Here is a 12,500-nt window from a genome sequence, read left to right on the forward strand (position 1 = left end):
GCACGTCCAGCTATTCGGCGGCAATTCGGCGGATGGTCCCTCACTGCTGCTCGGAGCGAAGGACCTCCCTCCGAATTGCCGCCGCGGAGCGCGGTCGCGGGTTTTTTTTTTTTTTTTGCCTCTTGGGGCGGCAAAAACCCTGGAGCCGGCCCTGGTCAGGAGACCGGGGGGTCCCATCCACTGTGTGAGCTGAAATTGCCTGGGTCAGATAGAGTGAGGTCGAGCTAAGGAGAAAGCAGGGGCCTAAGCTGAGCTGGGAGCAGAGTTACAGAAGCAGCCCACAGAGCAGACCTGTGCTGGCAGGAGAGCTGCAGCAATCAGAGCCACAGGGGCCAGAGAAGCAGTCCAGGGAGCTGGAGGCAGAGCAGCACCAGTGCTGAGGCAGAGTGGAGCTGAGGCAGAGTGGAGCTGTGGCAGTCCGGAGCCAGGTGCAGTGAGCAGCTGGGGAGAGCGAGGGGGGACCCTGGGCAGCAGGCCCAGTGTGGGGAGACACCCCCAGCCAAGATGACTTTCAGGCCAGACTTGGAGGTGGATCATAACCCTGATGGAGCGGGGGCGACACTGGGAAGGAGGGTCCTAGAGCCTGAGGGCGTGTGGCCACCCCCAGAGCAAGTGTCTGACCTGCAGCATCCCTGCACCACTGCCAAAGCCTGAGAAGGAGGCCTGGGACTTGTGAGGAACAGACTGAACTTCCCTTACATTCCAGAGACGCTGGTTGTGATGTCCCCGTGCCGCAGAGCAGGGTTATGTGTTTTCCTTTAACCTTTCCCATTTTTTCCTTATTTTTTAAATTTGATTGCTGTTTAATAGATTGTATTTCCTTTGAACTCTATGTAACGATCAGTGGGTCAGGGAAGCATGCAGTGCAGAGAGAGCCCCGCGGAGTGGGGACACCCTAGACCCTTCCCTAAGTGACCACAACAAGGTTGGGGGTCAAGCCTCCCAGGAATCCTGGACCCAGCCTTGTTGGGGTTACTAGGACTCTGCCACACAGGAGAGTGGAAGGGGAATCCTTGAGGTCAGGCAGGCTCCTGGGTAAAGGAAGTGGGAGCGAGGACTCAGATCCTTTCCCTAGCCCATTTCACTGGGGTAGTGCATAAGCCAGGAGAGTTCCCCACAATAGCGGGACCATTGCCCCGCTTACAAGTAGTAACTCAATCCAAGTCAATGTGCCAGTAGTCACACAATGGGTGTAAGCCCCTGGTTTTTTGTTTGTTTGTTTGTTTACAATTAAATACATGTATATACCGAAACGTAAAACCCATCATATTTCCCTTATGCCTCTCACTAAGGGTTTGGTTTAGTTAAACTCCTGAGGTGGTTGCTTTCTGAGGCACAGCAGACAATTTAATAAGCCTTTTTTTTTTTTGTTTAAGAAAAGAAAGTAGCTAGTTCACTCCTTTGAAATGTTGGTCCCCAGCTAACAGATCTGTCATCTTGTCAAAGAGAGGAGTGTCTCTCAGAAAGCATCTCCCTCATGCCCCTGTTGCTATTTGGAAATTTCAAGGCTGTGTTAAGGTTCATATTTTTTCTCCCTCTTTCTGCAGAGCCTTTATTATATACTTTAATTTTAATATTGCATAATTTTTTGTTCATTTTCCCCCACTTTGGTTTAGTATTTATTTTCTATAACCAACATTTTCATTGTAAGGTCAGTCTTTGAGCAGGGGATTGGACTAGATGCCCTCCTGAGGTCTCTTCCAACCCTAATATTCTATGATTCTATTACCTACTGTATGTTTAAGAAAAACAACATCAATGTATTCAATTTTTATGAAAAAGAAATGTATTTCACACATCAAGGCAATTCATTAATGATCTGTTAACAAATATGGAATCCTATTCTGGTCCATGCTTTAAGAAACATGAAATAGCACAAAAGGCAGAGTTAGTTAGGTTTGCAAACAATTTTTGCTATCACATACTTCATTATTTTCCCGAAATGTATATATCAGAACATTCCTATTACATCAATGAAAGCCAAAATAAATCAGATACCGGGTCAGGTTCAGTCCTGCCTTATTTGGGTCATCGGCTGGCATAAAGCAGGTTACAGAGCCCCTTTCAGCAAAAATCTTCATTGGTAGAGATATTGTTTAGTGCTGCCTTCAAATGAAATCTACCCTAACTAGCAATGGAATGGGTTACCTAGGGAGGTAGTGGAATCTCCTTCCTTAGAGGTTTTTACGGTCAGGCATGAGAAAGCCCTGGCTGGGATGATTTAGTTGGGGATTGGTCCTGCTTTGAGCAGGAGGTTGGACTAGATGACCTCCTGAGGACCCTTCCAACCCTGATATTCTATGATTCTATGATTCTGTTAGAACCCCTGTGGGGAGTGCAGCAGTGTAAACAGACATAGCAGCTCTCACTGTTACAGAGGGTGCAATTTGCTAGGCTAGTGGACAGAAGTCCATCCTGCTGGTTACTACCAAAAACAGAAAGACTTAAGCTTTAATCCATTAGAGGCTGTTTAGGGATCTGAGGCAAAAAAAAATCTGTTTGGGGATTGGTCCTGCTTTGAGCAGGGGTTTGGACTAGATGACCTCCTGAGGTCCCTTCCAACCCTGATATTTGTTCTTTTTTACTTAAAGGTGTGAAGGTCTGCAACTGTAATGCCATTTAGCAGCTGTCACATCATTATTCTTGTAGCAACTGTTTCCAAAAATATGCAATTTATTTTGTAATTAAGCCTAACTGATGCTGACACACATTTTTGCTTCACACAGGAACATAAAATATTCACGGTATTTACTTGTAAATTTGGAGCTATAAGTAGAGTTATATTCTAGGTTTATGACCTTATAACTGGAACACCAAGCCCAGTGACCAGGAACATTTGGGTGCCCCAAGGAAAGATCTGGGAAATTGACTTTACACCTTTGTATTGTGTCTTGCATTTCCCACATTCAGGAAAATTAGATGATGGATGTTAAGACACTGACATTGCTTCATCCTCCATATAATGCATATTCATCATTGGCTCATAATGCAATGTTATTGCATGTTGATGCTGAAATTAGTTGTGATGACAAAACATGCAAAACTTGATCTGACCTTACTGTACTAAATGTCACTGCTGGATTAGGCACCTGATAGCTCAACAGGTAACTCAGCCCAGCCATTGAGGATTTCTATTTTGTTGTATTTTTAAGGTATGGTGGGATAAAACAAGGGCTCCCTAGTTCTCTAATATACAAGAGCTTGTTGAGAGATAGTGTCTGTCTTTGTGTATTGACTTCTGAGATGATTTTAGTTTAGTTTTTGTTATATTTGCTAGGCCAGCAGGGAGAAAAATGTCAAAGAGCTGAAGTACTGGGACCTGAAAGAGTTCTGCCACCTAAACTTAATTTCAGTTCTGTCATCTATGTGACTCTCATCTCATATTACCTGTAGTGAAAATGTTTGAGATTTCTAACTCACAATGGTATATGAGATTAATTGATCAGTAGTACACTTACATCCAACAAAACAAACTTTAAAAAAAAGCAACTACCAAAAAACAAACCCAGCCCCACATTAATTGCTTTTGATTCAGAACACATACAAAGGACAACATGGTATGTACTCTGCTACATGGAGGGAGGAATCGTGATATTCCTGTAAAGCTGTATGTATTAGTGCAGTTGAACAAAGATCATTAAGCCTATCTATTGTTAATGTCTGATCATTCATGTCATTACCCGGAGGTGCTGCAGAACTCATTATAGAAAACTCAAGGAATGGGAACAAATTCAAAAACCAAAACTAAATTTTATTGAGTGCATAATCCATTGTTGTATTGATTGAGGAAAAAGCTACACAAGAATAAGAATTCAGAGAATTACCTTCAGTGATTTTACTGAAAGGTCATCTGATGGGACACATTAAATAGATGTTTGTCAGTCATGGCTGCACTGATTTGATCTTTCCAATAACAATTCAAGCTGCTTTTTCCAATAACGAGGTGTAGAGTGGCTGATTTGGCTTTTTATTTTCTTCCTCAAGGAAAATGTCATTAAATTAAAATGTAGTCTTGTATATTTAAAGAAGGGCATGATAGACACAAAAACCGTTAACCTTATTAAAACCTTTTTCAAATCTGTGTAAACTGTGGATCTCTTTACAGTATTAGATTATAAAGATTTTTTCAGCATTACAAGTTCAAATGAATACCCTTACATTTTTCTGCACGCCTTTGTGTGTGTGTGTGTGTGTGTGTGTGTGTGTGTGTAAAATATATTATACCATTTGATAGAAGTAGTTTGCAGTGAATAGGGTGGACCCATACTGTACTGTATGCCTTGCAAGTTTACATCTTTTCAAATATGTAGTGTTTATTAAGGCATTAATCATATGGTATAGGTATGACACAAGTTGATGTATGGGGAACTTCTCTCTTAAAAATATTTGTAGTGATTTCTTACTATGGTTCTGTTCTAAACACAGACTTCCATAAATCTGTTCCAAACAAATTTGTTTGAACATTTTAGTCCTTTACTAAATATTTATTAAATGTGATCTATAGCATTCATAAAATCTACTTCCTAATGCAATAAAGCCTCAGCAAACGCAGTATTTTAAATTTCTTTGTGCAGAGTGAGCCATATTCTCTGAGCCTCACCCATTCACTGAAACATGTGAGGGGTCCAATACACACTGCTACCCAGGACTGGCTCCAGGGTTTTTGCCGCCCCAAGTGGCGAAAAAAAAAAAGAAAAAAAAGCTGCGATCGCAATTGCGATCGGTGGTACTCCGACGGCAGCTCCATCGTGGCGCTTTCTTCTTCGGCGGGAATTCGGCGGTAGGTGCTTCCTTCCGAGAGGGACCCACCGCCAAATTGCCGCCGAACAGCCCGACGTGCCATCCCTTCCCCTTGGCCTCCCCAAGCACCTGCTTGCTGGGCTGGTGCCTGGAGCCGGCCCTGCTGCTACCAGTCTAATGTTGTACTCTGCCTCCAGGATTGTGATTTAAATCAGAATTTTTTAAGCCCTGAAAACCAGTACATCAAATTCTCGATATCTTAGTGTATGGTGTAACAAGTCTCTTCTTATCACCTGTTTCTGACACACTAGGCTGGGTGTGGGCAGACTTAGTATGTGCTGTACTTTGGGCTATGCCAGAGATTAGAGGTATTAGTCAAAGAGGTACAAAAGGACAAATTTTCCCTTCAGTTTCTCCTATGCAGCCCCTCCACATTGAAACTCTAGGCGTATCTGAAGGCAAAATGTGTCCTCCACTGGGTGACATGAGTACAACTCCCACTGAAGTAATTTCACTTGTTCAACTAGTAGGGGTTGCAGTTGTATAACTGAAGGAAAAATTGAGCTCAAAGGTGAGGTTGAAAGAGACGCTGTGCTAGATGTTAGACCTGTAAAGCTCATTGTGGCCAAAATGTGTTCAGATGTTAGTAGCTGTTTGGACTTAAATATATTTTGTCATAGGTGAAATCCACCTAGGTGAATGTTTCAATACAAGTAAATAAAATAAATAAAATAAATAAATTAAAGGAAAAGGTGAATGATGTAGAAACTTAGTACTGTAAAGTAATAAATGGAAACTTCTGATAATTATGTAAAATATATAGTAAAAGAATATGTTCATCTTATATCCACATCTGTGCATGGGATCAATTTATCTGCGAGTCTGAGCACTATAAGCACAACTTTATGAAACATGTCAACAGATGTATACATAAGAGATAGGTAGTCTTTGTAAAATCTGATTGTATCTGGTCCCATACACCTTACCCACGAGATTCCCTGAATCTGAAGAGAAACAATAATGTTGCTGTCCCCAGTTCTCTCAGGCTGATGTTCTTGGCACAAAGTCTGCATCCATAGAGCTGATGGCAGGTCCAGTTGTGATAAGGCCCTCCTTGTCAGGTGATCATTCCCATTCGTACTGACCATCAGCCCCTGCCCATGATTTGGGCTTCCTCTATGGATGTATTAACGCTGGGCTTTATAGCTCTGCTCATTTTTTTTTGTTAACAAAACCACCCATTTCATGATGCATTTCTCCTGCCCTTTGTTTATCAGTGAATGCCTGGCATAGGAAGCAACCAGTGTGACAAATGCAATCAAATGGTATCTGTCTGAAATGGAGGAAATATTATGCCCAGTTTGGAAGTTCATACTACGTAGATCTGACTATATTTGAGAGAGGCACTGCATGAAGGCAAAATTAGCCTTGAAGAGGATTCTGCTGTGTGCACAATAACCAGAAATATGCATGAGCTTCAGATGGATCCTCATGCCCTTACTCATGTCCTTGTAGGACTTGTCCATCATCACATGGGATTTGGTTCACCTCCTTATTTCTGCAGACAATGACCAATAAATAACAAAACTTTGCTTCCTCCTTGATCTATACAGTGAGACAGTGGGTCTGTATCACCCACACTGGGATAGGAAATGAGCCACACCTACCTATTATCAGTATATAATGCCTGCATCTGTAACTTTCACTCTATGCACCCGAAGAAGTGAGGTTTTTACCCACGAAAGCTTATGCCCAAATAAATCTGTTAGTCTTTAAGGTGCTACCAGACTCCTTGTTGTTTTTGTAGATACAGACTAACACGGCTACCCCCTGATACTTGACTACCTATCTTTTATAGTTGCTATTACTGTAGTATCTGAGCACCTCACAATCTGGAATGTAGTTATCCTCTTGACACCAACGTTCGGCAGGCAAGTAGTACAGATGGGGAACTGATGCACAGAGAGACTAAGGGCTAGATTTACAAAGGGACTTAGATGCCTAACTGCCACTCCCAGTGCCTAAATCCCAGAATCAGGCCCCATTGGGATTCACACAGGCCATCCAGCAATTTCTGAACACCATAGGCGCATAAACTCACTTGGTGCCTACATTTTTGCAGTGTAAATTCCCACACTTCTATCTGTACATGTGTACAGTGCAGCCCCACACTGGGCAGCATGATGATTAAGCACCAGAGAGATGTACAAATGGGGGAAAGATTGGCATTCCCCAACCTAACTCATCTGTGGGCTCCGATCCAGTAAGTGTGCTCTGTGTTCACCTACCGGATCAGGCCCAATAGGTGAAATCACATAAAATGCCCCTCCCACCAAGGGAGGTGAGCTGTATGAGGATCTCCCTTATAATTTTTATCCCAGTATAATATAAGCGTACTCAGCAGGGGTGTGGAAGACCGTCAGATCAATTCCCCCTTCCACCTGAGGAGAAAAAGGGATTTGAACAGAGATCTGCCACCTCTCACCTGGACAAAAGATGGGAACTGGGAGTCAGGGGAGTGCCCTAGCCACAGGGCTATAGGATATTCTGATGTGGGGCTCCCTTAGTCTCTCTGTTGAAGCTGTTCTGTTGTGAATAAATAATGAAAGAGTCATTGAGCCAGAGGTTGGGAGAAGGAGGGGAGAGCACTTGGAGGAGAGGAAGGTGATCAGGAACAGCCAACATGGATTCACCACGGGCAAGCCATGCCTGACCAACCTGACTGCCTTCTATGATGAGATAACTGGCTCTATGGATATGGGGAAAGCAGTGGACGTGATATATCTTTGACTTTAGCAAAACATTTGATATGGTCTCCCACAGTATTCTTGCTAGCAAGTTAAAAAAGTATGGCTTGGATGAATGGACGATAAGGTGGATGGAAAGCAGGCTAAATTGTCAGGCTCAACAGGTAGTGATCAACGGCTCAATGTCTAGTTGGCAGCCGGTATCAAGTGGACTAACCCAGGGGTCAGTCCTGGGGCCAGTTTTGTTCAATATCTTTATTAATGATCAGGATGATGGGATGGATTGCACCTTCAGCAAGTTCGGAGATGACACAAAGCTGGGGGGAGCGGTAGATATACTGGAGAAAAGGGATAGGGTACAAAGTGACCTAGACAAATTGGAGGATTGGGCCAAAAGAAATCTCATGAGATTCAACAAAGACAAGTGCAGAGTCCTGCACTTAGGACAGAAGAATCCCATGCACCGCTACAGGCTGAGGACCGATTGGCTAAGCGGCAATTCTTCAGAAAAGGATCTGGGGATTACAGTGGATGAAAAGCTGGATATGAGTCAAGAGTATGTCCTTGTTGCAAAGAAGGCTAACAGCATATTGGGCTGTATTAGTAGAAGCATTGCCAGCAGATCGAAGGAAGTGATTATTCCCCTCTATTTGGCACTGGTGAGGCCACAATTGGAGTATTGCGTTCAGTTTTGGGGGCCCCCACTACAGAAAGGATGTGGACAAATTGGAGAGAGTCCAGCAGAGGGCAACGTAAATGATCAGGGGGATGGGGCACATGATTTACGAGGAGAGGCTGAGGGAACAGGGCTTATTTAGTCTGCAGAAGAGAAGAGTAAGGGGGGATTTGATAGCAGCCTTCAACTACCTGAAGGGGGGTTCCAAAGAGGATGGAGCTTGGCTGTTCTCAGTGGTGGCAGATGACAGAACAAGGAGCAATGGTCTCAAGTTGCAGTGGGGGAGGTCTAGGTTGGATATTAGATAACACTATTTCACTAGGAGGGTGATGAAGCACTGGAATGGGTTACCTAGGAAGGTGGTAGAATCTCCATCCTTAGAGGATTTTAAGACCCAGCTTGACAAATCCCTGGCTGGGATGATTTAGTTGGTGTTGGTCCTGCTTTGAACAGGGGGTTGTACTAGATGACCTCCTGAGGTCTCTTCCAACCCTAATCTTCTATGATTCTATGAGAGCAGACATGAGGATAACTCTATAGCAGGGATTGTCAACCTTTGGCACACAGCCTATCAGGGTAATCCACTGGCGGTCTGCGAGACATTTTGTTTATGTTTACCATCCGCAGGCACAGCCCCCTGCAGCTCCCAGTGACCACTGTTTGCTGTTTCTGGCCGAAGGTTGCCGACCCCTACTCTATAGCCTGGTGGTTCGAGCAGTCATCTGAATGTAGGGAGACCCATGATCCACTCCCCCTACTACAACAATTTTAATTATTTATCCACATTGAAATATTTTCAATAGGAGAGATGGAGGGACTTTATGTTAGAATATCCCATAGCTCAGTAGCTAGGGCACTCAGCTGAGATGTGGCAGATCCCTGTTCAAATCTCTTCTCACCCTCAGGTGGAGGAGGAAGTGAACTGGAGGTCTCCCATATTCTAGGTGAGGACCCTAGTCAGTGGCCTAAAAATGATGTGGGTCATCCTGCTTCAGTGGCAGCAAAAATGACGTAGGCACCTAGCACCAAAAAAGGGTTTGCAGCTGAGAATCCCCACTGAAATGTGGCCACTCTAGCCCTAGGACCATGGTGCATTGTGGGAAAACTTTACTGCCCGCCCTGTGTGTTACCAGGAATCAGCTCGCTTTGCAAAAGTCTTGTTCGGTTCACTCTCCATTGCAAACCCAGAAGTCTCTCTGATAGTGTGCTTGCAGATCAGTGATCAGAAGAGGATGGATTAACAACACTGTCCTGAGCTAATGCTGTTCGCAAAGGGGGGTGACTTCCATTTTCAATAGAGTGGACTGCAGATTGTTGTGATAGAGAGGACTAAGGAAGTTGTCCCACAGAATTCTGGGATATTTCTGGCTGACTTCCATGACCAGAGTCAAACGTGGTTGCATCTACACTGGAAAGCAATAGGGCTCAGACCCTTGGTCCTGTTTTAACTTGAACTTGAACCCTGCAACCCTGCAGGGACTTGGGACCGTTGGTCTGAGCCCTGGATTAGCGTAATTGGAGTATATAGATGCAAGGGAGGGTTAGGCTTGAGCCCAGGCTCAAGCACAGACTTACACTGTAGTACAGACATACTCTAAGAAGGGCACGGCTTAGGCCTTCTCCTCAACATCTCCCATTGGCTACCATAGGCAGGATCTTCCTAGTGTGCTGGCTTTTGTGAATCCCGTTTGGAGGTACCTACCTCTCCCTATTCATGGTATAGAGAGCCGAGAGGTCTAACTCAGGTGTTATCAATTCCAGCAATTTTTTAGGTGCCTAAAAGTTAGGCCTAATTTACTTTGTTTGGCCTTTAATCACTCTGTGTTACAGGTGATATCTACAAAAGCGGGTGATACTTGCCCCACAGAGATCTTGTGAAGCTAAGTTAATTAACCTTAATAAAGTTATTTGAGAATTCTGGATAGAAGGTTCTATATAGGTGCAAATATTATTGTTTTGTTTTGAAGCTGATAGGCCCTCAAAGTGAATAGTTGGTGTGCAGCCTCTGTGAGACCTCTCCTGAGAGCCACTCCCCTCCCCCAAATAATAGTAAATGATGATCATATCATCAACTGTGTTTATGTAATGGCAAAGTGGAAGATGGTGGTGAGAGTTTTAATTTGCATTGTATTACCCCCTGTGATTCAATTGGCCTTTCCTGGTATTGTAAGAGGTAGCCAAACCATCTGTTATGATAGCACTGTAGCAGTGAAAGCATTTCCTTTGATTACTGCAGACTTTTTCCTTTAGAAAGTATGGTGTCCAATCCCAGGCAGGTTTTTTTTTTTAAGTGAGATTTTTCTCCTGAGAGGGAAATTCTTCTTTTCTCCTCTGTATCATACACCTAGCCTTTGAGATATATTAGGGTCTTCTCTGAAGGAATTTTGGAGTACAAATGACAATTTGTCATTGAAGTAAAAGGGGCTGGCTTGATATGGCAAACACTGTTAAACCTTCTGAACCTATTTTTCCACGGCATTGCAACTGGTACAAAATGGATGTAAAAAGTTACCATATTCGAATTCTGCTCTCATTTGGACAATGAGGTGTTTTACACCTGCTTTGAACTAACTTTGAACAGGTGTAAATGACTTTACAAGGGGAAAGGGAGTAGAGAATCATAGCATGACATTCTTGCTCTAATTAAGTCCATGTCACAAGTCCCATTGATTTTAACAAGGCCAAGATCCCACCATAGTTTCTAGTAGAGTGAATGAATAGTACCTTAGAAGTGCAAGATATTTTTTCTCCAAGGTACTGTCTACACTGGGAAAATGCATTCTAGAAAACGTGTTCCCTAACATATCTTCACTAGCATGATGTTAAACACAATTTTGCCTTTAGTGTGAACAGGAAAAGTCATGTTTAAAAGCTTGGTACCTGGTTGTGGGGAGGGTCTTAGCATTTAACCAAGCTAATGTGTTTCTGAACATGGCTTGTCTCTTTGTATGCTATGTGCTCAGTTGTGTTCAAAATTATTAGTCAAATGGTGTTAACGTATTCTAACCTGATACTATTTTCCCAGTATAGACATGGCCACTGAAAGTTCCTTCACTAATACTTAGGGCTTGTCTGCAAAGAGACATTCAGAAAAGTTAAGGTGAATCCTCTTGGGAGAATTAAGTCAGAGTGAACTAAGGCCACTTCCCTCCTGAATTAAAGCATACACAAGAGGGTTTAATGTGTTTTAATTTATGTGAATTGACTTCACACTTTTAGCTGATTCACTTTAACTTTCTAGAGTATCCCTGGGTAGAGACGACCTTAGAAAACTAATTTAATTTGAATGTAATGCATGATTGGTCTGTTTCTGTTGGCTTCTTAATGGAATTTAAGTATTGTAAACACACAGTACTCTGTGTGAGATAATATTTATTGGTGATGACACTAAAGTTAACTACAAAAAAGGCTGTTTTTCATGAATTTTATTTTTAAGTTCCAGGGATTTTAAATCTTTTTTCCTTTTTTTTGTTGTCAGGAAAAGAAGAATATATTGCAACATTCAAGGGATCGGAATATTTCTGCTATGATTTGTCCCAGAACCCCATACAGAGCAGCAGTGATGAAATAACTCTGTCATTTAAAACTCTTCAGAGGAACGGACTGATGCTTCATACAGGAAAATCAGCTGATTATGTCAATCTTGCACTGAAAAATGGAGCTGTCTCGTTGGTCATTAATTTGGGCTCAGGGGCCTTTGAAGCACTGGTGGAACCTGTGAATGGAAAATTTAATGACAATGCCTGGCATGATGTGAAAGTAACCAGGAATCTGCGTCAGGTAACAGTACAATGGATACAAGAATAACTGACTGTTTCTGCTACAGCTAAATGTGTGATGCTTTGAAATCTGAATAGTGTGACATTGGATGTTTAGTTGGCATTTAAAATAGCTTTTTATTTAAACACATAGGGATATTCCTGCCACACTTGAGCAGGGGCATATCTAGAAAGTAGTGGGGGCAAGAGGCTGTTTAAATGAGACAGTATTATAGTCGGATATTTCAAAAGACTTCAGGTATCATGCACATATTTCTCTTGTACAATTTTCTGCCCTTACAGTTTTATATTAGTCACTATTACACACTGATAATTGTCCACAGGGCTTGTATTTCTGTAGCTGAATCACAGCTCATAAGTTTAAAGAAACTTTTTATCTATTTTTCCCCCCTCAAAAAAGTGGGCAATAGACTTATTCTCAAAATAACCCTCATACATTTTTGGTGGCATTTTCTGTCTCATAGCCACATCTAACTGAACAAAAACAGCAACAACAACAACAAAACCTTGTAGGCTCCAATTCATTAGTAAAATGCATGTCTATATTGGGGTCATTTT

At 42.6% G+C, this 12,500-nt stretch overlaps 1 protein-coding gene across 20 annotated transcripts in view; it reads left to right on the top strand.

Moving 5' to 3' along the window:
• The window catches only part of LOC113406698 (neurexin-1), a 1,188,348-nt gene that overhangs the window by 403,253 nt on the left and 772,595 nt on the right, over nt 1-12,500 (top strand). For 19 of the 20 annotated variants that reach the window (XM_029911749.1, XM_026652587.1, XM_026652589.1 and 16 more), the window contains one exon: nt 11,642-11,943. In XM_029911749.1, the coding sequence (XP_029767609.1) occupies nt 11,642-11,943 (302 nt within the window). Of the gene's footprint in view, nt 1-550; nt 574-11,641; nt 11,944-12,500 lie in introns of all 20 variants that reach the window. The other variant, XM_026652586.1, reaches the window with a different exon arrangement.

Source organism: Terrapene carolina, unplaced genomic scaffold, assembly GCF_002925995.2.
Source record: "Terrapene carolina triunguis isolate 2854851 unplaced genomic scaffold, T_m_triunguis-2.0 Scaffold122, whole genome shotgun sequence".
NCBI lineage: Eukaryota > Metazoa > Chordata > Testudines > Emydidae > Terrapene > Terrapene triunguis.